This window comes from Littorina saxatilis, unplaced genomic scaffold, assembly GCF_037325665.1.
Source record: "Littorina saxatilis isolate snail1 unplaced genomic scaffold, US_GU_Lsax_2.0 scaffold_611, whole genome shotgun sequence".
NCBI classification, from domain to species: domain Eukaryota; kingdom Metazoa; phylum Mollusca; class Gastropoda; order Littorinimorpha; family Littorinidae; genus Littorina; species Littorina saxatilis.
In genome coordinates, this window is record NW_027128077.1 from 52,501 (window position 1) to 78,851 (window position 26,351).

General features: G+C 43.3%; 1 protein-coding gene and 2 long non-coding RNA genes across 3 annotated transcripts in view; 2 read left to right on the forward strand and 1 right to left on the reverse strand.

Annotated features, from left to right (window-relative positions):
* The window catches only part of LOC138956439 (uncharacterized), a 35,235-nt gene extending 8,890 nt beyond the window's left edge, over window positions 1-26,345 (forward strand). Inside the window, exons 2-9 of the mRNA XM_070327800.1 lie at window positions 12,707-12,776; window positions 14,376-14,498; window positions 19,894-20,028; window positions 20,429-21,061; window positions 22,291-22,472; window positions 22,980-23,474; window positions 24,397-24,761; window positions 25,479-26,345. Of these exons, the coding sequence (XP_070183901.1) occupies window positions 12,726-12,776; window positions 14,376-14,498; window positions 19,894-20,028; window positions 20,429-21,061; window positions 22,291-22,472; window positions 22,980-23,474; window positions 24,397-24,761; window positions 25,479-25,558 (2,064 nt within the window). The 5' untranslated portion in view covers window positions 12,707-12,725 and the 3' untranslated portion in view covers window positions 25,559-26,345. The remainder of the gene's footprint in view (window positions 1-12,706; window positions 12,777-14,375; window positions 14,499-19,893; window positions 20,029-20,428; window positions 21,062-22,290; window positions 22,473-22,979; window positions 23,475-24,396; window positions 24,762-25,478) is intronic.
* LOC138956438 (uncharacterized) lies at window positions 244-3,966 on the forward strand. The gene is made up of 3 exons (XR_011452653.1): window positions 244-738; window positions 1,649-1,768; window positions 3,655-3,966. It is a non-coding gene; the product is annotated as an uncharacterized lncRNA (long non-coding RNA).
* On the reverse strand, window positions 23,957-24,400 carry LOC138956440 (uncharacterized). Its single transcript, XR_011452654.1, has 3 exons — window positions 24,266-24,400; window positions 24,122-24,203; window positions 23,957-24,090 (listed from the first exon to the last, which is right to left on the reverse strand). It is a non-coding gene; the product is annotated as an uncharacterized lncRNA (long non-coding RNA).
* Window positions 26,346-26,351: the final 6 nt, after the last annotated feature.

Here is a 26,351-nt window from a genome sequence, read left to right on the forward strand (position 1 = left end):
TTGTCATGGTCAGAGAACGAGGGAGATACCATGATCACAACACATCGAGAGTAGCTCCAATGTTAACAGCGCTCTGGTCTTCATTGTCATGGTCAGAGAACGAGGGAGATACCATGATCACAACACATCGAGAGTAGCTCCAATGTTAACAGTGCTCTGGTCTTCATTGTCGTGGTCAGAGAACGAGGGAGATACCATGATCACAACACATCGAGAGTAGCTCCAATGTTAACAGCGCTCTGTAGTGGAATGCATGAATGGAGACTATCAAGCTAGTTGGGAACTAAATCCAAAGTTCGAAACTATCGCTCTAGTGCGCAATGCATGGCACGATATTTTCAAATGTTCCGACCTAAGTTGGTGACTAACTTGCCTAAATTTGGTCCTCCTCCGAGGAGGACCAAATTCCTTAGTTTCGAACTATTGCAAAAATACAAATGGCGGCCGCCATGACAGTCTTTGATTTTGCTGTACAAAAAAATCAAATATTCGGCAGTCCGACGCATGAACCAAAGAATGATGTCGACAAAGAAGTTGAAACATTGATTGCGCTTTGGAGGGGGTTCAAATACAAGTCGTGAAGTGACCGGCACAGCTGATTTGGGACACGATCTACCTTGAGTCGGGAGATTTGCTATGAACATTGACTAAATTTCCACTTTTTACATCAGCGACTGTACAAATTTGGCTTGTACATCTTCCTGTCGCTGATTTTAATCGGTTTGGATCATCCAACAGGTAAGAGCAAGATTCATCCGTTGTGTGCGTGTAGTTTGTGTGTCCCACGGTGTGTGTGTTCGTTTGTGCGCCTCGGTGTGTGAGTGTGTGTCAGATTATATTGCAATAATACATTTGTTAGAAAGAGAGCAAGGGTAGATCTAGATCTATGGGCCAGGCAGTACTGTCTGAGTGTCTCCGAAACCGTGTTCAGTGTCATAGGAAAATAGGCCTACGAGCCATTGTGTAGTGGTGACGATGAAAGATACAGTTGTTGTTTTTCTGACAGTGACATTGACAATGAACGATCGTCAATGCATCAATGATTATGCACAGCAGCATCGGTTTCTTCGGAACTGTGCACTGTTGACTGAATTTCCCACGGTGGAGCAATGAACAGTAGACACTAAAACAAAGCTAATCTAATGCATTGAAGCATCGCTGTAGATCTATCTCATTCAACTAACAATATAATGCAGTGAATGGCAAATCTATCTCTGAATGAACTGTTGTGTATCCTTATTTGCTGTAAATGTCCTGGCTCACACTGCACTCCCAACATTAGAAGTATGTGTTCTAAGCTGAATGCATGTATAATTTGATATAGTAAGTGTGTAAAGCCAAGAGTAACACTAACTGGCCCAAAACAATTTTTGTGTGTACATACAAATGAAGAAAGAAACTGACTTCACTTGAATCACTGCCACTGAAAGTGTGTCTATTGTGTATTTTTAGAAGGGTTATTCAACAATGACTTATTTTTCTGTTTAAATACTTGATATTTACTCTGCATGAACAGAGTCAGAGGTAAATGCTGCTGTATAAACTATGATTGTGAAAGAGGGGATAAAAGAATCAATGAGCGAGTGGTTTAATTATAATACAGTTATTATTTATTGTTAATTAATTATTTTATGGTGTGTTTTTTCAGGCCTCCTAAGAAACCAGAGATGATGTGTGATGAAGTGTTCATACAGCTCTTGCATTCAATATGGATTCTGGAGAGGATTCAGACTGAGTGGACATGCTGCTTTACAGACTACCATGAAGAGTAAGTCACACATTTCTGTACCACTACCAAGTACCTGCTTGTGCCTATTAAATTGTTATTGTAAAATTGATTTATGATATATATGTAAATTGGCACTGGTGATAGTAGTTTGAAGCTGTGTAGATGTTTTTGGCAGACTTTTGTACGTTGTGTTGTAAAGAGATCTGCGTTTCACATTAGATGCACTTACAATCTAGATAGATACATTCAGCTATGTCAACACTTGTTACATCTGAATCTGAGAGTAGTGGCAGGAGATGCAAGTTTATTGACACAAAAACATTACGGCTTTGTATAAAATAAATTCTTACATCTGTATGTATCCTTGCATAGTACAATTTGTACTATTTATACAAAATGGTACATAAAGCTTGGTTTTAGTTCTCTTTCTCTTCTCAAATCCTTTGCCACTATTCTTAAAGTAAATTACACAGTGTGAATGAACTAATGCAGCACAGGAAAGTAAAACAAAATTGCAAGATAAAATGAAATCATTACTAATTTACTGGAATTATTTTAAAGGCACATACAGTTATTCTTCCCTTGGCTCACCATCCTAGATCTTGCCAGGCTTTTACATGGAATAAGAATGAATCTGTTCACTCGGATACTTCTACATTCAACACCCTGGCTTCTTCCTGCTCAGAGTTAGATTTTGTTGTGGAAACCACTCTCAGATTAACAAAAATGTTACTTCTTTACTTCTGCGAGTGACTTTTGAGAAATTCGTTCATAAACAAAATTCAACTATGCACATTGTTACACGACACTTGAGATTGCCACAAGTTCTCAAATGTCGTATAGTTGTGTTCTTTTATTCTACGTCGCCCGTCTTCGCAGCAGCAGAAAACAACTCGTCAAATTGAGTTCGAGGATTTATTCAGCATTCAATACATACAACTGCACAACGTAGCAGAACTCAAATAGAAGCTTTTTTAACATTCAAATCGCGCTGGCATATATAGTAAATACTCAATCTCGAGAATATTCCAGACCGAACACGATACAACTACATTATACGAGCCGTGCATGGACTAAACTAGCGACATTCTCTCTGACGTACATCAAAAGCGCCGACACACTTAATCCGAACGAACGCCACGAACTCACGACTAAAACAGCATGGTAAACAACTTGTTTTGACAGGACTAGAAAGTTCACCTGCATTCTCGTCCAAGCATAAATATTGTGTTTACAAAATATAATATCGGTACTTTCCCACAAAGTACAAATAAGTCAACTACATGCAACACACAAAACTGAACCAAAGCTCAGCAACGGTAGCGTTTCCTAACACACATGAAGCAGTCACTGACTGTCAGGGTGTCAATATTTTATGTGTCTGGGTGAAGTTATGTTCCTATCCCATGTACAACTGGCCAGATCTGAAATGGCCAAAATCAATGGGATCGACACACATCCCCAGAATCTTCATCACTGAAAAATGTGGTGGGTTGAATGTATTAAAATAAAAAGGCTGACAGGCGAGTGCTTTGGATCCTGAAAGTTCTGTTTTGGACTGAAATCGAGACACATTTCCCAATGAAACTCAAACTGTATAGTGTTGATGCTGAAGAGCGAAAGTGTGTGGGTTGAGGGCACACTTGTTTTTGACTAAAATCGAGAAACATTTCTGCCGAGCACAAAGTTCATACACGCACAGATTTTTTTAATAGTTTAGATTACAATATCACACACACCATCCCCGATCCCAATGGTCATGTGAAGAGCAAGTGCTTCCTCACCCCCCCCCCACACACACACACACACACACTGCTCAACACGTACACACCTTCTCCCCCCAACACACACCCTCCCCTCGTTAACCAAAACCCATCCCCGTGAATACTGAAGGTGCTCAGTTTTATGTTTTCTTTATTTTTCAGGAAGGACCGCTACATTAAGGGAAGGCTGTTTGCACCTTGGTTCCTGGGTTCGCTGGGGACGATGATCAAATTCAGAGTACCATCACAATTCTGTGCTTTTCCATCTGATTCGGCTGAGAATGCTTGCAGAGGTTTCTACACTACCCGTCATAAAAAGTAGGCAGATGCGTTTGAGGGCAGATCTTACTGATGAGGCTGTTGATTGAAAAACCAAGTATATGACTGAAAAGGCCATTCATTTCCCTACTTTATTCAGAAACAAAATTGGGTTTTCATGACGTAGTGTCTATGCAGTGAAACCTGCAACACAGACACCCCCCCCCCCCCTCCCACAAATCAAATTCACAAAATCAAGCTTCCCGTGTTAAAATCAACAACACAAATCAGAACAACTAAACCGAAACATGTTTTGCATGTCATTAGACAGAACAATCAAATCTTTATCCAAAACAGTCCGTTTTGTTCACATATATCTTGTCTAACATGAACGCTATGGCATGCTGAGCGTGTAGTTGTCAATCCTCTCAGTTTTTGAAGTCGTTTTAGCGGGTAATTAGACCAAAAATGGTACATTTCAGAACTCCTCAACGCATTGTCTTAAAACTGTCAGTGATTTGTGCTAACACACGTCGTTAAGTACAAAAATGAGACCAAAAAATGGTACATTTCAGTAACTCCTCAACGCATTGTCTTAAAACTTGTCAGTGATTTGGGCTAACACATGTCGTTAAGTACACACGGAATCTCAAGTCATGTGAGATATTAGTTCTGCTGTTGCGCGACATGCCAGAAAGAATTTTAAAAATAAAAATGTACCCTGTCCAATGAACTGAATTTGTAAAAAAAATTAGCATGCATTAAGAAAAATGAAAGCTTCAATTTACCTTTAATTTCATACATTTTCAACTATGACTGTTCACAGCGCACTTGTACGCACACACACATTCTTGGAAAATGCTCTTTCAAGAGCCATGATCAGTTAAGCGTGTCAGCCGTGAGCTTTTCTAGGCGTAGGCCTACATTTGCGCTCAGCGCTCTGAATGAGGCAAAATATTAATGTTCGCGTTGAAATCCTCATACCGCCAATGTCTGATAAAATATGTACATGAAATTTAATTGTGTGACGCATCTGTTATTGTTCTTGAAGATAACAACAAATTAATTGTTTTTCAATGAGTCAGCGAAGACCTACCATCAATTTAAGAACTCTTTCTGGCATGTCAATTAACAGCAGACTAATGTCTCAAATGACTTTAAAATCCGTATGAACTTTCCCACATGTGTTACTACTGTTAGCACAAATCACCGCAACGTTGAAGGCAACGCGTTGAGGAGTTACGAAAACGTACCGGTTTTTGTCTCATTACCCACTAAAACTGCCTTTTACAGCTTCTCAGAGGAATGACACCTACACAAATCAACATGCCTTAATGTCAGTGTTAGACCAGATATGTGAACAAAACTTGACTGATTTGGATGCAGATTTGATTGTTTTTTCTATTGACGTGCAGAAGATGTTTTGTTTTGGCAGTTCTGATTTTTTGTCAATTTTAACGCGGGAACATTGATTTTGCGAATTTGATTTTGCAGGGTGTCTGTGTTGTATGTTCCACTGTATAAACACTATGTCATATAAACCCAATCTGCTTTCTGAATAGGTTTGGGGAATGAATGGCTTTTTTCAGTCATATACAGGATAAACCAAAAAAATGTAACACTAAAACAATGCTAATAACTTCTACATCTGTTGACCGAATAACTTTATTTTTAAGGTACATAAACCGCAGCCAGTGCATGACCCTTCCACAAAGTGGACATTTTGTAGATCAAATGTAACTGGTCAAATGGTCTGACTTTTGTGCTCTATTTCAAAAAATAAATTCCAAATTCGGCGGTCGATTCACTAAAACGAAGTTTGACCATGAACGGTATCAATACTTACTTAATTTAAACCCTCCAGACTTTTAGCTTTTATATTATCTGAATGTCTGAGTATACACCCCCTAGATCATCGGTGACCTGAAGAAAGCAGTTATATACTCATAGACAGACGCGTGTGAAGCATGTTTAAATGTGGAGTACGCTCATTTAAAAAAAAATACACCAAGTTTGTTTGAGAATACTCCAAGTCCAACACATGGATTCCCAGGTCTGAATGTTGATTAAGGTATACTTTTGTGATTCGAATTGCCCCGAATGTTACAATCTTGAGCGCTTAGATCGGGCAAGTTTGGCTACCGCTCAATTTTAAAACCCGTACCGTTGAGTCGATCCCCAAAATTGGGAACTTAATTTAAAATTGCACAAAAGTCAGCCTATTTGATCTTCAAAATTGTCACTTTGTAGAAGGGTCATGCATAGGCTGAAGTTTATGTCCACAAATGTAGGTTATTAACTTGTTGTGGGTTGCATTGTTTTTGGGTCAACCTGTATTTGGTTTTTTTAATAAACGGCCTCATCATAAAGATTTGCCCTCAAACGGATCTGCCTACTTTTTATGACGAGTATTATAGTTGGCTCAGTGGCTAAAGAAACATTCTACAGGATGAATAAACAAACAAACAAATCTCATGATTCTCTGTGTTTTAATGTGTGTGTGTGTGTGTGTGTGTGTGTGTGTGTGTGTGTGTGTTTTGGGGAGTTTGTTTTGGTTTTTAGTGAGAGGATGGCTGGTGGTTTGGATGGGGTGAAAAGCTGAGTGACACTGTGATTGTGGATAATTAAATTGTTGTTGCTGCTGTCAGTTTCAATGCACCGTTCTTCTTGCAAACGCCAAGTTTGGCTTACTATTTTATATCTGCATGGGCTCTTACATGAGGTTAGGCCATCTATACACTTTGATACATACCAAACATTTACATTCTGACTGGGTCATGTGCAAAGTTGGAATGTTTGAATGAATACATTTTGCGGATTGATGCCAGTAGAAGTTAAACAAATTAATTGATCAAACATTCCAACACTTCAAAGTAAACACACGTGTTTTTGACAGCTGGTATATGTTAAAGTGGAGGGATGGTTTTATTCCACGTGAAGCCTGCATGCCACATCTGAGACGTTGAGCGAAATCGTTTACACAAAATATGCAATCATTGTTTATCATCATTTAAATTAAAACGTTCATACACAATGACACAACAAATGTTGTCGGAAACTCAAAAGAACACATGGAAGAATAAAAGATGATCAATGCAGCAAAACGTGCCACTTGTACAGAGTGGGTTACAATTTCATTCTTTGTTTAATTTAGCCTTCATATTTCCCTTATCATATCTTATATTTTAACATCGTTCTGTTCTTGTCAGCTTGAAATGTTTGCAGTTTTTACTCACGAAACAGGTTAATCTTCTGAAGTCAGTGCAACATCAAAGCTAAAATTTCACACATGAGATGCATTTTGATGATCAGCTCTACCATACCGAAGCAATGCATTTAAACTGGCGCAGATTAATTTTCAAATGATGTTCAAGCAAGAGCTAGCTTCCTTATAGACAGAGTGTCTAAGTTACAAAATATAGTCATCTCAGTATCCAACTTCATTACCTCTGTTTCTTTGCTTGCTTAGAAGAACTTCTCAGAGTGTTTGCGGCATTCATCAAACAAGATCATACACATTAAAATATTGTCACTTCCTACTCATTGAATAATGTATTCATTGTATCTAATTATTCATGTTAAAGACCAGCACAAAATTGCAATCATTTAAATATGTCACTGACATAAAGTATTCTACCCGATCTGGAAAAAAGGAAGAAAATCATAAGTGCATGATTCAAATCACTGATGATGTCTTGTAATTCGGTAGTGTTTCCAGTTAATCTTTTCTCTTTACATCTCACAATTCTTTTACTAGTTTATTTTGTAAGTAGAACACCAGGCCAAAACATTGTTGGCTCCTTTTGTATGACATCACACATTTTCAAGGATTTGCTTGCTAACTTGCTTGTTTCTTAATTTGTTTAATGATCGCTCCAAATTACATTCCTTCCTTTATCTGACACTCTTGTTCTCAACTTTGTCCCTCCCTCTTAGCGGGTTAGAGAGAGAGGGAGAGAGTGAGTGTGTGTGTGTTAGTGTGTGCGTATGCCTGTGTGTGTGTGAGAGAGAGAGAGAGATAGAGACTGAGAGAAAGAAAGAGAGAGAGTTGATCTATTGTCTTGATTCCCTCATTCAATTTTCTTTTGTTGTATAGTGTAGAACTTAGACAGCTTCGTGACATACCTGTGGTGCGGTTTTATGGTCGTTTAACTCTCCATCGGTGAACCATGCAATTATTTCTCTTCAACGATTACTCGGTCTCTACTGACAACTCTAAACTCCACAAAACACGACTTTTTTCAGTTCAGAAATGTCAGTTTCGCTCCCATAAATTGAAACACAAACTTAAATACATCCATACATCATTGTCTGTTACAAAGTTCCAGCTTTGCTTTAAAATGCACAATCAGTATGAGGGACACGGACTTTTTCCCAGTACATACCGACTGAGCCATCACTCAAATCTTCGACGACACTGACTCAGCCTATATGCTGCGTACATCTCCCCGGTCGGGCAGTTTTAGCTCTCGTAATGTGCGGAAGAACTGAGAGAAACATTTGCGTTCTGCCTATGTTTGTCTTGTTTGCTCGCCAAAATAATATTGCATCGATCAACCACTCAAGTTCGCACTGTTACCATGCTCCCAATCCCATGCTGGTTTGTTTACCACTTTCGAAGGTGAAGAGTTCACCGCGCCTGCGCAGTGACGGGGATTCCCCGTGACGTCACTTGAAAGTTATGACCTACTCTTTTTGTTGGTAACTAAGTAGTCTCGACCAAGTTCGCTCTCATGCATTGCAGACTGACTAAATCTTTAGTTACGAACTGCGTAGTTCGAACCTACGTTTAGTTGCTAACTATAATAGTCTCCATTCATGCATTCCACTACTGGTCTTCATTGTCATGGTTAGAGAACGAGAGATACCATGATCACAACACAGCGAGAGTAGCTCCAATGTTAACATCATTCTGGTCTTCATTGTCATGGTCAGAGAACAAGATACCATGGTCACAACACAGCGAGAGTAGCTCCAATGTTAACAGTGCTCTGGTCTTCATTGTCATGGTCAGAGAACAAGATACCATGATCACAACACAGCGAGAGTAGCTCCAATGTTAACAGTGCTCTGGTCGTCATTGTCATGGTCAGAGAACGAAGGAGATACCATGATCACAACACAGCGAGAGTAGCTCCAATGTTAACAGCGCTCTGGTCGTCATTGTCATGGTCAGAGAACGAGGGAGATACCATGATCACAACACATCGAGAGTAGCTCCAATGTTAACAGTGCTCTGGTCTTCATTGTCGTGGTCAGAGAACGAGGGAGATACCATGATCACAACACATCGAGAGTAGCTCCAATGTTAACAGTGCTCTGGTCTTCATTGTCATGGTCAGAGAACGAGGGAGATACCATTATCACAACACAGCGAGAGTAGCTCCAATGTTAACAGCGCTCTGGTCTTCATTGTCATGGTCAGAGAACGAGGGAGATACCATGATCACAACACAGCGAGAGTAGCTCCAATGTTAACAGCGTTCTGGTCTTCATTGTCATGGTCAGAGAACAAGATACCATGATCACAACACAGCGAGAGTAGCTCCAATGTTAACAGTGCTCTGGTCTTCATTGTCATGGTCAGAGAACAAGATACCATGATCACAACACAGCGAGAGTAGCTCCAATGTTAACAGCGTTCTGGTCTTCATTGTCATGGTCAGAGAACAAGATACCACGATCACAACACAGCGAGAGTAGCTCCAATGTTAACAGTGCTCTGGTCTTCATTGTCATGGTCAGAGAACGAGGGAGATACCATGATCACAACACAGCGAGAGTAGCTCCAATGTTAACAGCGTTCTGGTCTTCATTGTCATGGTCAGAGAACAAGATACCATGATCACAACACAGCGAGAGTAGCTCCAATGTTAACAGCGCTCTGGTCTTCATTGTCATGGTCAGAGAACAAGATACCATGGTCACAACACAGCGAGAGTAGCTCCAATGTTAACAGTGCTCTGGTCTTCATTGTCATGGTCAGAGAACAATATACCATGATCACAACACAGCGAGAGTAGCTCCAATGTTAACAGTGCTCTGGTCTTCATTGTCATGGTCAGAGAACGAGGGAGATACCATGATCACAACACAGCGAGAGTAGCTCCAATGTTAACAGTGCTCTGGTCTTCATTGTCATGGTCAGAGAACAAGATACCATGGTCACAACACAGCGAGAGTAGCTCCAATGTTAACAGCGTTCTGCTCTTCATTTAATTCATTTTCAATTCAATTTAATACAACTTTATTATCTGAATGTGAGACAAAATAAATATTTCTTTTGGCTCGTGTACACAAATATTATATCCCTCTCAAAACGTATAAATAAGCACATAGAATTCATCTGCACACACATATCCTAAACCACACACACTCGCACCCTCACACACATATCCTAAACCATACACACTCGCACCCTCACACACATATCCTGAACCATACACACTCGCACCCTCACATTCATATCCTAAACCATACACACTCATACCCTCACACACATATCCTAAACCATACACACTCGCACCCTCACATACATATCCTAAACCATACACACTCATACCCTCACACACATATCCTAAACCATACACACTCGCACCCTCACACACATATCCTAAACCACACACACTCGCACCCTCACACACATATCCTAAACCACACACACTCGCACCCTTACACACATATCCTAAACCATACACACTCGCACCCTTACACACATATCCTAAACCACACACACTCGCACCCTCACACACATATCCTAAACCACACACACTCGCACCCTCACACACATATCCTAAACAACACACACTCACACCCTCACACACATATCCTAAACCACACACACTCGCACCCTCACACACATATCCTAAACCACACACACTCGCACCCTCACACACATATCCTAAACCACACACACTCGCACCCTCACACACATATCCTAAACCACACACACTCGCACCCTCACACACATATCCTAAACCATACACACTCGCACCCTCACACACATATCCTGAACCATACACACTCGCACCCTCACATACATATCCTAAACTATACACACTCGCACCCTCACATACATATCCTAAACCATACACACTCGCACCCTCACACACATATCCACATACATGCACTCATGTGTCCATTATTAATTATAAATACATTAAAATCAAATTAATTGTTATGGTCAAGTGCACACGTCCTCAATTCTGACATTGTTACCAACATTCTCAACTCTGCAATCTACCATCCTTGTCACTCTGAGCTCTAGTCATGCCTAATCTGTAGATAATGTACATCAAATAAGAAGTAAGTCGGTGCACACATAAAGAAGTTATTAGCATTTTCGAGGGTGGCATTTATTTGGGGTCACCCGGTACACAAATATGAAGTAATTCGCTCAACAGATGTAGACTCTGTTAGATTGTTTTTGTGTGGCATTGGATGAGGGGGGGGGGAGGGTGTCCCCCAGTACATGCATTTCGTTCGCTTGGCCTGCACTACGGCTTTTGTGGAGCGTTACTCCACGATCATCCCCGACAGTCTTCAAGTGGAGTCTGTCAAAGTTAATGTATTCTAATCTGTTAAGGAACTTGTTCCTGCTTTCGTGCGATTGCAACAAGGCCGAAATGATTCCGTTCTGTTGACACACTTCTTTCAGTTCACTGACCTGTGACGGTCACGTAAAACAACACGTGCTACCGTATCACCATCTCTCTGCTCCCGCTCAATCTTTTCACATATTTGTTTCTCCTTTTCGTGTGATTGGTGGAAGGCAAAACATTTTTCCCATCCAATAGCAGTGTTTGGAATAGACTCACTTTTTCAAAAGAAATCCCACGTACATCTATTTACGTCATGTGATTGATATCACCTCTTCGCATCAACTATGGTCTCGCTGTTTTGCTAATGCTACAGTACCGGGCACTTACAAATTACTCTCACCACTATATAACAAAGACTGATTAAACGTGTATAAATGCGCCTCCTAAGCATGTGTTCAACATGTGATTGTTGGTGTTCATCAAGAATTGAACACCAATCACAGAATGTGCTTCGTTCTAAACCCAGCGTTTCTGAATTACAATACACCAGTTAACAGTTCCAGCGCTACATGGAAGAAAAAAGAAAACCCACGTGATACCTAAAGCGATTATGATTGGTCGAGATGTTTTCGACGAGCAACGTTTGCATCGTCTGCACGGCAAAGCATGGTGATAGAGAGGGCGAGTGTGCTCGTCGGTTCATTTCCATCAAAGTTGCAGAGTCAACTTCAAGTTCAATCCATTTCAGTGGCATATAAACTTGCCCAGTAACTGGTTGCAGTAATGTAGTTTACCGACTTTGGAAATGGGGGTCCCAATTTTGCAAATCACTACAAAAGTGCACCTTCTTCAGCGAATCAATCTATGCGTTCAAATCTCCGGAACTTACTCGTAAAAGTGATATGCACAAGCGCAAATTCCACGGAACTGGAAGTGGAAGTAGAAAAAATACTCGAAAAACGATCTGCGTACGTACAATTCCAAAATGGCCGCGGAACTGTTAATCGGTGTATAGAAAATGGTTACAATGTGTTGACTCTGCATGAAGAGTCAGACCTGGTCACATCTACTTTACTATTCACACTTATTCAACCAGTTAATCTATTTAGATATTGATAATCGTTCATGTAATTCGTCGCTGGAGTGTCTAAATTACGGCGAATCGAAAGTGCCTTAGGATTACTCCCCTTTAAGATGAACATGTGCACTAACTGTTGCTAAAGGATTACTCCCCTTTAAGATGAACATGTGCACTAACTGTTGCTAAAGGATTACTCCCCTTTAAGATGAACATGTGCACTAACTGTTGCTAAAGGATTACTCCCCTTTAAGATGAACATGTGCACTAACTGTTGCTAAAGGATCGCCACGGGCAACACTACTCTTCTAATTGCAACATGATGTTGATGTTTTAGGTGAGACAGGGCGAGCACAATGGCGAGTCAGCAGGGAGGCAGCGGATCCATTGCAAAGAAACCACGTCTGGTAGGCCGCTGTCACCGTGTTGTGATGTGTATCCTTCTGTGTTCTTAGCTGTGGTGTGTTGTCCATCGTGTTGTGTTGTCCATTGCGTTGTATTTTGTTGTCCATTGTGTTGTGTTGTTTATTGTATTGTGTTGTCCACCGTGTTGTGTGGTCCATTATGTTGTGTTGTCCATCACGTTGTGGTGCCCATCGTGTTGTGTTGTCCATCGTGTTGTGTTGTCCATCATGTTGTGTTGTCCATTTTGTTGTGTTGTCCATCATGTTGTGTTGTCCATCATGTTATGTTGTCCATCGTGTTGTGTTGTCCATCGTATTGTGTTGTCCATCGTGTTGTGTTGTCCATCGTGCTGTGTTGTCCATCATGTTGTGTTGACCATCGTGTTGTGTTGTCCATCGTGTTATGTTGTCTATTTTGTTGTGTTGTCCATTTTGTTGTGTTGTCCATCATGTTATGTTGTCCATCGTGTTGTGTTGTCCATCATGTTGTGTTGTCCATCGTGTTGTGTTGACCATCATGTTGTGTTGTCCATCATGTTGTGTTGTCCATCGTGTTGTGTTGTCCATCGTGTTGTGTTGTCCATCGTGTTGTGTTGTCCATCGTGTTGTGTTGTCCATCGTGTTGTGTTGTCCATCATGTTGTGTTGACCATCGTGTTGTGTTGTCCATCGTGTTGTGTTGTCCATCATGTTGTGTTGTCCATCGTGTTGTGTTGTCCATCATGTTGTGCTGTCCATCGTATTGTGTTGTCCATTTTGTTATGTTGTACATCGTGTTGTGTTGTCTATCATGTTGTGTTGTCCATCATGCTGTGTTGTCCATCGTGTTGTGTTGTCCATCGTGTTGTGTTGTCCATCGTGTTGTGTTGTCCATTTTGTTGTGTTGTCCATCATGTTATGTTGTCCATCGTGTTGTGTTGTCCATCGTGTTGTGTTGTCCATCGTATTGTGTTGTCCATCGTGTTGTGTTGTCCATCGTGTTGTGTTGTCCATCGTGCTGTGTTGTCCATCGTGCTGTGTTGTCCATCGTGTTGTGTTGTCCATCGTGTTGTGTTGTCCATCGTGTTGTGTTGTCCATCGTGTTGTGTTGTCCATCGTATTGTGTTGTCCATTTTGTTGTGTTGTCCATCATGTTATGTTGTCCATCGTGTTGTGTTGTCCATCGTGCTGTGTTGTCCATCGTGTTGTGTTGTCCATCGTGTTGTGTTGTCCATCGTATTGTGTTGTCCATTGTGTTGTGCTGTCCATCGTGTTGTGCTGTCCATCGTATTGTGTTGTCCATCGTGCTGTGTTGTCCATCGTGTTGTGTTGTCCATCGTGTTGTGTTGTCCATCGTGTTGTGTTGTCCATCGTGCTGTGTTGTCCATCGTGTTGTGTTATCCATCGTGTTGTACGTGTTGTCCATGGATCCATCGTGTTGTGTTGTCCATCGTGTTGTGTTGTCCATCGTGCTGTGTTGTCCATCGTGTTGTGATATCCATCGTGTTGTACGTGTTGTCCATCGTGTTGTGATATCCATCGTGTTGTACGTGTTGTCCATCGTGTTGTGTTTTAACACGTACATTCTCACAACAAAAGAGGTCACTCACATCGAACCTTTCAGGCGTGCTGCCAGTGCAGCAGGGAATCACGGTGCATCAGGCAAGGGGAGTGTGACTGCCGTGCGAACTGTACCCCCTGTACCAACTGTGCTGCTCAGGGCTGTACTAATTGCTCCGTTGATCTGGTAGGTCTTAGATAGCGGACTACTCTCTCTCTCTCTCTCTCTCTCTCTCTCTCTCTCTCTCTCTCTCTCTCTCTCTCTCTCTCTCTCTCTCTCTCTCTCTCCTCTCTCTCTCCTCTCTCTCTCTCTCTCTCTCCCTCTCTCTCTCTCTCTCCTCTCTCTCTCTCTCTCTTAAGATTTGTTTTCTCTCTCTCTCTCTCTCTCTCTCTCTCTCTCTCTCTCTCTGTCTGTCTGTCTCTCTCTCTCTCTCTCTCTCTCTCTCACTCTCTCTCTCTCTCTCTACCCCCCAGGAGTAAAAGTTGTTCTGCTGAAAAACAGCACCCTCTCTAATCATGACTACAAAAAAGCTGAAATTCTTCCACTTTCATCCAGACTAGCGTTTAACAAGGCAAGGTTTATGCATAAAATAGTTCTTGGACGTGTACCAGACTATTTAACTAAAAGAATATTATTAACTGAGACTTCATCAAGCCGCACGAAGAAACTAAATGTTCCCCTCCCTAGAATTGACTTGTATAAAACTAGTCTGGCATATTCAGGTCCATTTCTGTGGAATGGTTTACCAGTCTCTCTCAGACAGCCACTTTCTGTTGCCAGTTTTAGAAGACATACCTTTTTGTATATGCTTTCATCGTCGTGTGGCACTTAATGCCTCGATCAGGTATTGCTGTTTGATAAGTACATGAAGATCTACTAGTATAATCATTTCATTTCAGTTAAGTTTTTTTTTCTCTCTCTCTCTCTCTGTTTACGTTGTTCTCTTCATGGATTTTGCACATACATTATGATTATGTGTACAATGTGTACATGTGTGTGTGTGTGTGTGTGTGTGTGTGTGTGTGTGTGTGTGTGTGTGTGTGTGTGTGTGTGTGTGAGCGTGCGTGCGTGCGTGTGTGTGTGTGTGTGTATGTGTATGTGTGTGTATGTGTGTGTGCGTGTGTGTCTGTATGTGCATGTACGTCTGTGTGTGTCTGTGTGCATGTGACCGTGTGTGTCAAAGTGTGTGTTTTAATGTATACCATTACCAATTAAGTAGATGTGCAACGCCAAGGCACTGCATACCCCAGCGAAAGACAAACCTCTCTCTTTCTCTCTCTCTCTCTCTCTCTCTCTCTCTCTCTCTCTCTCTCTCTCTCTCTCTCTCTCTCTCTCTCTCTCTCTCTCTCTCTCTCTCTCTCTCTCTCTCAAACACACACACACACGAACACACACACACACACACACACACACACACACACACCCAAGTTACACACGTACACACGTACACACATACACACTCACTCACACGCACTCACTCACTCTCTCACAAACACTTCACTGTACACACAAAACACACCCCCATACGCACATATAGACAGACGGACATACACACCTTTACAAACAAACACACATACACACACACACATACACTTACGCACACGCACAAACACAAACCAAGCCTCACTCTCTCTCTCTCTCTCTCTCTCTCTCTCTCTCTCTCTCTCTCTCTCTCTCTCTCTCTCTTAGTCTCTCTCTCTCTCTCTCTTTATCTCTTATACAAACAGACACAAACCCACACAAACACACACACACACACGTACATGTACATACGCACGCATGTACGCACGCACACACCCACAGACACACCCACAGACACACACACACACACACACACACACACACACACACACATTGACTCACACAAATCTCATACACACAATACACACACTCATACGCACATACACGGTTGGCCTAGTGGTAAGGCGTCCGCCCCGTGATCGGGAGGTCGTGGGTTAGAACCCAGGCCGGGTCATACCTAAGACTTTAAAATTGGCAATCTAGTGGGTGCTCCGCCTGGCGGCTGGCATTATGGGGTTAGTGCATGCTAGGACTGGTTGGTCCGGTGTCAGAATAATGTGACTGGGTGAGACATGAAGCCTGTGCTGCGACTTCTGCCTTTTGTGTGGCGCACGTTATATCTCAAAGCAGCACCGCCCTGATAATTATGGAAACAAACAAACAAATACGCACATAGACAGACGGACACACACACACCTTTACAAACAAACACATATACACACTCATACACGCACAAACAAACACACAAACTCATGCACACACACATTCACACACACACACACACTCCGGTTGGTCCGGTGTCAGAATAATGTGACTGGGTGAGACATGAAGCCTGTGCTGCGACTTCTGTCTTGTGTGTGGCGCACGTTATATGTCAAAGCAGCACCGCCCTGATATGGCCCTTCGTGGTCGGCTGGGCGTTAAGCAAACAAACAAACACCCACACACACACACACACACACACACACACACACACACACACACACTGTACATACGCACGCACACACACACACACACACATACACACACACACACACACACACACACACATTGACTGACACAAATCTCATACACACATAACACACACTTATACGCACATAGACCGGCACGGTTGGCCTAGTGGTAAGGCGTCCGCCCCGTGATCGGGAGGTCGTGGGTTCGAACCCCGGCCGGGTCATACCTAAGACTTTAAAATTGTCAATCTAGTGGCTGCTCCGCCTGGCGTCTGGCATTATGGGGTTAGTGCTGGGACTGGTTTGTCCGATGTCAGAATAATGTGACTGGGTGAGACATGAAGCCTGTGCTGCGACTTCTGTCTTGTGTGTGGCGCACGTTATATGTCAAACCAGCACCGCCCTGATATGGCCCTTCGTGGTCGGCTGGGCGTTAAGGAAACAAACAAACAAATACGCACATAGACAGTCGGACACACACACCTTTACAAACAAACACATAAACAAACTCATACACACACAAACATACTCACAAACTCATGCACACACACATTCACACACACACACTCTCTCTCTCTCTCAAACACACACACACACACACACACACTCACTCACACGCACTCACACACTCTCTAACAAAAAAACTTCATACACACAAAACACACACCCATACGCACAGGTATATGGACAGACGGACATGCACACCTTTACAAACAAACACACATACACGCACACACATACACTTATGCCCACACACACACTTACACACACACGAGTACAGACTCACGCTTGCGCACGCGCACACACACACACACACAAATACACACACACCACACACATACGAGTACAGACTCATGCACACGTGCGCGCACACACACACACACACACACAAATACACACACACACACACACACACACACACACACACACACACACACACACACACACAGGCTAACACATGTGCACAAAATGAACACAAACACACACACTGCGCGAGAGAGAAAGACTACACGGAGGCATGACGTCATGATGCATTAATTGACGTCAAAGACTTTCGACCGTAACGTATTCTTCTTACGCGAGCTTTATCCATAGACTTGGAAACTACGGAATTTCTACCAGTCCAAAGCGGCCTGGGGTGGCGTTTGCTGAAAAAATGGGGGCGCCTATTTTACCCACCGTATTTTTGTTGGTATGGTCCCCATTTTTGGTGAACTTCCATCTCCAACTGTAGCACGTAGCCGGGCACAACCAATCCTTCTTTATCATGTATTATTCGGTGTGCACATTTCTCAAATCGATTACAGTATAGCGTTCACGGGATACCTCCAGCTTCGCTGGGATGACCATGTTGGCATGTATGCTATGAACATTTTTTTTTTTTTTTTCTTTTCTCTCTTTGTCTGATTTAATAACCATGTTTTTATGTTTTTGCTTTGCTTCTTCTTCTGCTTTAATATTATGCACTGCTTAGTTAATTCCCTCTTGGGCGAGGGCTGGATGAAAAAAGATCTTTGCTGTATCTACTCCATTACCCTCGAAAAATAAAGTTGGTTCGTTCGTTCGTTCGTTCGTTCTCTCTCTGCATTTGTCTCTCTCTGTCTCTTTCTCTCTCTCTCTCTCTCTCTCTCTCTCTCTCTCTCTCTCTCTCTCTCTCTCTCTCTCTCTCTCTCTCTCTCTCTCTCTCTCTCTCTCTCTCTCTCTCTCTCTCTCTCTTAAGACTAGATTTGGCGAAAGACGTTTTGCAAGACATGCGGTTTTTAGAACCGTCTACAATGTTATCGTGATTGCCACAGGTTGTAGGCACATTAAACAAACAATAACCAGCCAACCAACCCATCTCTGTCTGTCTATCTCTGTCTGTCTATCTGTCTGTCTATCTCTGTCTGTCTATCTCTGTTTATCTCTGTCTATCTCTGTCTGTCTGTCTCTGTCTGTCTATCTCTGTCTGTCTATATCTGTCTCTGTCTGTCTATCTCTGTCGATGTCTGTCTGCCTCTGTCTCTCCTGCCCCCCTCCCGTCCCCCTCAGCTCCTACACGGCCGATCTAATCTGTCAATTTGTTGGGGGTCGTATTCATGCATTGTCCGTGTCAGTGTCGATACACGCAAATAGACTGAACATTCCTCATTGATGACGATCGCCACAGCCAAGTTGATGGTTGAGTGTTTGGAACCCCGCCACCTGCTTGATAAAGAGAAGAGATGTTCCGATCTCCCGGGTCACTTTATTTGCATACCTGCTTGCCCCCCCCTCCCCCCATCGTGTGGTACAAAACCAGTTAAAAATGGTAAAGATCCTGAAATCCATGTCAGTGAATTATAGAAACATGAAAATACCAAGTATGCATCCCACGACACAGAGTAGAGTATAAGTATAATTATGGCCGACGGAACATACGGCCAAGCACATACAATCCTCTTTGTGCAAAACCATGAGTGTACATGGGCGTTTTGGCCCACAAACGTACAGGAAAATAAAATAATGTTTGAATTTTTTTTCTGAGTACCATGTGAGGAAACACGTTCACATACATACATATTTACGTTCACATCAATACGTATTGCATGACAATAAGGTGAGTCACTATCTAAAACAACGCTATGACAGAAATGACGGTCATATCATGCACACAACTCATAATCATGAACAGCCCTATGACAGAAGTGACCGTAATATCATGCAAACCACACATATAAACATCGCTATGACAGAAGTGACGGTCATATCATGCACACAACTCATAATTATGAACAGCGCTGTGACAGAAGTGACTGTAATATCATGCAAACCACACGTATGAACATCGCTTTGACAGAAGTGACGGTAATATCATGCAAACCACACAAGTCATATGAACATCGATATGACAGAAGTGACGGTAATATCATGCAAACCACACGTATGAACAGCGCCATGACAGAAGTGACTGTAATATCATGCAAACCACACATATGAACATCGCTATGACAGAAGTGACGGTAATATCATGCATAGTACATAATATATGAACAGTGCTATGACAGAAATGACGGTAATATCATGATCATTACATATATGAACAGTGCTATGACAGAAGTGACGGTTATATCATGCACATCACACAGGGACCGGCTGTGGAATGTGCTCCGCCGTGCAGTACCTCTGGGTCACCGGGGAACCAGGCTGTCTCTCCTGCCCCGCCCTTGATGGCAAGATCACAGGAATCAGAGGACCAAGTGTTAAGGTTGTCAGACCATGAGGTAAATTCATCTCAGAAAACAAACCCGAAACCTCATATTTTAAGACTTATTGAAGTTATGTTTAAAATGAATAAGGTGCATTATCATTAGTTTTACTCTTTTTGTGTTACGTTGTTGTTGTTGTTGTTGTTGTTGTTGTTGTTGTTGTTGTTGTTGTTGTTGTTGTTGTTGTTGTTGTTGTTGTTGTTTTCCTTGTTTTTGTTTTTCATTTTGAATTTACACCATAGAACAACTGTTTTTAAACAATTATCTGCTGTGTTCTAGGCAAATATTGTGTGAACCACCAACGAGACATAAGTCCCTATTTGGTGTCCGTATTTTCACCGTCTTCATAGTTGACGTAGGTTGTGAATGGTACTAGAAGTGAGCAGGCAGTACACCATCATGTCTTTGATTCCAGAGAGAGTTTCTCAACGCCTGGTTCCCTCACCTTGAGAGCGAATCATACATAATCCCCCCGGCTCACATGGACACTGTGCAAGAGAGAATGGCATATATCGGAGAAGGTGAGCGAATCCAGGTACTGAAAACACAGCAACAAATAGACATAGATGAGAGTAGAGAGGTCAGGGACACTGTCCGCATAGACAGAGTGCTGAAAAATGTCCACCACTGCATGAATCAGATAAAGAACAAAGCCGCAAGGGAAAAGGAAATTATGGTAATTCTGACCCAAGCTAAATTTGGTGTATATGGTGCTAATACCCAAAGCATCTATACTGGTGCAGCCGCCAGGAACACGAACAGCGTCAAAGCAGAGCCGTTGAACCTGAAGGAGGACTTTGTTGACCTGCTCGTCATACATCGCGAGCGTGGGATAATGATGGCGGCAATCATACCTCAGACAGAAGACGACCCCCTTGCAGTTCAAGAAGAACTAAAGAAGGCCGCTGCTTACCTGAAGCAAGCCAGAGATGTTGTGAGGCGCTCTGTTCTGGGTGACCTGGTAACACAGCCAGCCCTCCACCAGGCCATTGTCCTGCCCGACACAACGAGACGCTGTCTGGAGGAGGTGCTGCTAAACATGAGCGATGTAAGTTAACTCTTGACCTACACTCGCTCACACACGCAAAAACAGACGAACGCAGGAGAGAAGTAGAGAGAGAGAGAAAAAAAAAGAGAAAGAGAGAGAGAGAGAGAGAGAGAGAGAGAGAGAGAGAGAGAGAGAGAGAGAGAGAGATATTTGTTCACCAACGTAAAGTAAGGGCCAGTTCATAGCGCTAGGCTTTTTGTCCACACACTGTATGCAGTGTCCGTCCGAATGTCCGAACAAAAATCTTTACGTTAAGATTATCTGGGATGATTTTGAAGCTAGACCTTTAAACATTTGCAGACTTCTGGTATTTAATAATCTTCCGATTTGACCCCGATTTGATTGACCTTCGTCAAATGTTGGGGTCACAGCGGGGTCATGCTCATCAACTTTTTAAGTTTAGTTTCTTTCAGATATTTGGGTAACAAAGCCTCCATATTTCACACAATTGTAGGTGTTATTAATCAGCAGACATGACCAAAATGTAGCTTGTTTCGTAAATGTTCACAGTAATAGCATGGACATGTTTGCTGGACAAGATGATCACCACTGAACATATCTGGAATATTACAGGTCACACTTTTGATCAAGTTTTGTTCGATTATTCTGATGCCAACGTTCTCTTGAACATTTAATTTATGAAGCTGAAAGAGGAATTTTTTAATTATTTTTTTTATTGGGGTTAAGTCTTAAAATGTGGGTTAACTTACAGAGGTTATGAACAAAAACAAAACAAAGGGTCTTATTGGGGGAGGTCAGGCATAGATGGGGGTGGTTGTATAAGAAGGGAGGGACTCTTGTGGGAGTGGTGGTGGCGGGAGTCTTCCATGGGGGAGGGTGGATCCTAAAGGGGGGGGGGGGGGGAGGGTACATTGTTGTGGGACAAGACGAAGGCGAGTCGAATAAGCATTTGCTTTTTATTTTTTACTGGAGCTCTAAGAACAGTGACCTTGAATAGTAGACGTCATTTTTTTGTCGCGAAAACGACGTCAATTGTACTTTACGTAGCCTAATAATGCGCGTCAGGACAAACGGGAAACTCTTTTCCGAAAAGATGGTTTGCTTTTGTCCAGAAAGTTGTCTTTTAGGCTGGTAAACACTAAAGCAGGAATGAAGAGATTTGCAACTCAGGTAGGCCTAATGTTACACTGTCTTTGTGTGCATCGTGTATTAAACCACCCCTTGTGCCATTTCCCGCATTGTTTACAGTCCGTGTGTGTTGATCTCAGTTACAGGAGTTGCAGGAAGGCCTCAGCGTCGAGCCAGGTCGGAATGTCAGCCAGATATGTCTTTGTGAGGACGACATGGCTGACCAGACAAGGCTCGACGCGTGGTGGAGGGCAAGCTTTGAACGGAATGAGGGCGGGGACCCTGCCATGGATGCAGCTACCTACACACAGTTGGTTGCCAGGTACGTTGCATAGCTGTATCATATCGGTGAAGCGCACGCACGCACGTTTCGTATTACTTGACCTATCGTCATCTATCTTTCTTTCTTTCTTTCTCCTGACCCCCCCCCCCCTCTATCTCTGTCTCTGTGTCTGTCTCTCTCCCTCTCTCTCTCTCCCTCTCTCCGTCTCTCTCTCTCTCTCTCTCTCTCTCTCTCTCTCTCTCTCTTTCTTGTTTCTTGTTACGAATTCTCTGTTTTGATCTCGCCCTGTCTATCCCTGTTTGTGTTTTTGTGTGGATGTTTTTTTGTTCGTGGTCTTTGTGGTGATTGTTTGACTTGCTTTGATTTGTTTATTGCTTTGATTGATATGCATGCATGCATGTGTGTGTGTGTGTGCATGTATGGGTGTGTGTGTGTGTGTGTGTAACGGTGTATGTGTGTGTGTGTGTGTGTGTGTGTGTGTGTGTGTGTGTGTGTGTGTGTGTGTGCGCAATATACCTAATAATGTGTGAATGTGTATGATGACAGATTCTCCATACCACTGACAACGGTTGAGCTATTCCTCAGCAGACAGCCAAGAGTACAGCTGTGGACCCAGGGCCATCTTGTTCACGCTGTTGGAATGGAGCATGGTCGACCAATGACATGCATTGCTCTGTTCCCGCAGCAGTTTCAAGTCTTGGAGGAGACACCAGACGACGTCGACGTGAGGATCCTCTGGGGCCCGACGGGCACTTCAAAAAGCATAGTCTTGATAATAAAAGGTTTTTTTCTGCTGAGGAAGGGCTGCGGCACCGTCTTTGTTCTTCAGACGAGTGATGATGGCGCTGCTGCTGCTTACCTTGTGCGTCATCAGGTGAGAGAGACTGCCGGACAGGGAGCCGGCAGCGTGCAGCTCGTCAACATGGCGGGGGTACTATGGACAGAGGAAGGCAAGAAGAAAGTGCAGGCCTGGGTGGAGGAGCTGTGTCAACACGCACAGACACACGGACGCGTGCACATCCTGGCCGATGAGGCTGAGTGGTAAGAATGACGCTGTACACTGAATCTAACACTGCCTCCTGTCACTCTTGTGTTGGCCGGTGTGGTCGTGTTCGTTGGAAGGAAGTCTGATAATTCACAAATGTTATCATATTCACACCTGTTTTATAACAAGGTCATTCCTGGGCTTTTGGTCGAGAAAATCGGAAGATTTATGTAGAAGTAATGGCTCTTTATTTTGAAGTTTGAATAATAGACTGGGGCATGTTTATTAGATGTAGAATGTGAATTCAGCAACTGTCACTGCAGTGTGTACTGATCAGTGATGTTATCAATCTGTCCGATCAGGCGCCACCCTTTCTTTGTCTACCATTGGAAAAACTTGGTCAAGGTAACGAAGAGTGGAGCGAAATAACGTCATTCTGTTTACGTCATTATTAATCATTGCGTCATTTCATTTCAGGTTCACTGTGATTCTTATCCTGAACAGCAATCTTTGTGACTTCCTTTTTGCCAGGCGTTTTTGTTTTGTTTTGTCAGTTTCGTAATTCCAGGTGTAATCAGGCACTGACACACCTGTCCGTTCTGTTACTGTGACGTCATCACGAAGATCTACACTGCGTTAAAACAACTGAGTTTTGTGAGAACTATAACACACCTGTCTGTTCTGTTTCTACACACTGACACACCTGTCCGTTCTGTTACTGTGACGTCATCACGAAGATCTACACTGCGTTAAAACAACCGAGTTTTGTGAGAACTATAACACACCTGTCTGTTCTGTTTCTACACACTGACACACCTGTCTGTTCTGTTTATAAACACTGACACACCTGTCCGTTCTGTTGCTGTGACGTCATCACGAAGATCTACACTGCGTTAAAACAACTGAGTTTTGTGAGAACTATAACACACCTGTCTGTTCTGTTTCTACACACTGACACACCTGTCTGTTCTGTTACAGTGACGTCATCGCAGAGATCTACCGGGCGTTAAAACAACGACACGTCCGGTTCACCTTGTGGGCAGCAGGCGTTAAGCTACGTGTACCTGCCGACATGGAGCGTTACGTCCGCAAACTGACACAGCCCCTGAGAAGCCCACCTGCTGTGGTGAGAGAGGTGGAGCAGGCTACAGATATGAAGGAAGGAAGGGTCCCGGCCTACACCAGGCCGCCAGTGTCCGCACCGTGCGACGGCCCACCTGTCCTGACGGTTGATCACTATGATATGTACCGCGGTGACAGACAGGGACATGAGGGTGACCACACATGGCGGTGTGCACGGTGCGCGGAGCTGGTGGCAGACATGCTGCAAGATCTTCGTGTCGGTCAGTACACCTCTGTCTGTCTGTCTGTCTGTCTGTCTGTCTGTCTGTCTGTTTGTCTGTCCGCCTGTCTGTCTGTCTGTCTGTCTGCCTGTCTGTTTGTCTGTCTGTCTGTCCGCCCGTCTGTCTGTCTGTCTGTCTGTCCGCCCGTCTGTCTGTCTATATCTGTCACTGTTTGTCTGTCTGTCTGTCTGTCTGTCTGTCTCTCTCTCTCTCTCTCTCTCTCTCTCTCTCTCTCTCTCTCTCTCTCTCTCTCTCTCTCTCTCTCTCTCTCTCTCTCTCTCTCTCTCTGCAGTAAGTGTCAGTCAGGTCGGTGTACAACATTTCGATGACGTCATTAAACTTACAAGAAATATTAATATTTGCGTCATTTACTGTGACGTCGTTACATAATATTATGGTCACAAGTCTGCCAAGGTGAGGTGTTGAACCCTAAATAATATAAAATTGTTTTTCCTATTTTCAGGTGGTTGTGGTGCTGCTGGTGTAGTTGTAGTCTCTGTTCACGTGTTGCTGCAGCCGGTGTTGGCGCGGAAGTTAGACATGGGTCGTCGTTGTTGTTTGTGTCGTGGTTGTTGATGGTGATGGTGGTGTCGTCGTCGTCGTTGTCGTTGCTGTTGTTGTTGTTGTTGCTGTTGTTGTTGGTGTTGTTGTTGCAGTCGGTGTGGATGTATATTACACAACGACGATGTGATGTTGACGGTGTGTGTGATGTTTCAGGTTGCGATGACAACGCTCCCCACGGGCAGGGCGGCCTCACCTACAGCGACGTCTTTGTGCTGGGTAGACATGTACTGTGACACAGACAGACCGGATGATGACTCCAGGTCACCAGCACCCTTCATCCGGGGCCTCGAGTCACGCGGCGTCCCCACCCGTAAGGTGGCTCATAACGACACAGCGGCCGTTAGACAACTGGCTGAAATGACATCGGGTCCCACACAGAGAGCGGCAGGTAGGGGTCGAGACGAGGCGGTGACGGTGGCCAATCAGAACACAGTATGGGGCTTGGAGAGACACGTCGTCGTCTACCTGGACACTGGGCATGGTGTTAGTGCTGACCTTACCGGCCGCCTGAGATCCATGTCGCGGTCCACGGCCCAGGTGATCTGGGTGAAGGGTGTTGACATAGACAGCGACAGCGACACTGAGTGACACCCACATCTCGTCACTGCCACCACCACCACCTGTCTCAACTACACATCCCGCAACGTCCAACGATGTCTAACAACAACCACAACAACCACAACAACAACAACAACAACCGTTGAACTGAAATTCAGCATTTTATTGACTTCATTTACTGAAACTCAGCAATACCTGTCCTTACAACCTGCCGCTCTCTGACAACTACGACGACAACATCATCCTCTACCACGACATCCACCACCATCCAACACCATCACCACCGACACCGACAACAACAACCCGAGTGACATTTTTATCGTTTTAAAATACGGAAAGAAAAATCTCTCAACACATCGCTTGTTCACTGACAAGCGCATGATTTCATAATTAGCGTCATCAAGAAATGACGTCACGGACAGACAGTAAATTTTCTAGGGACAGTGGTATCCAGGAACATGCTAATAA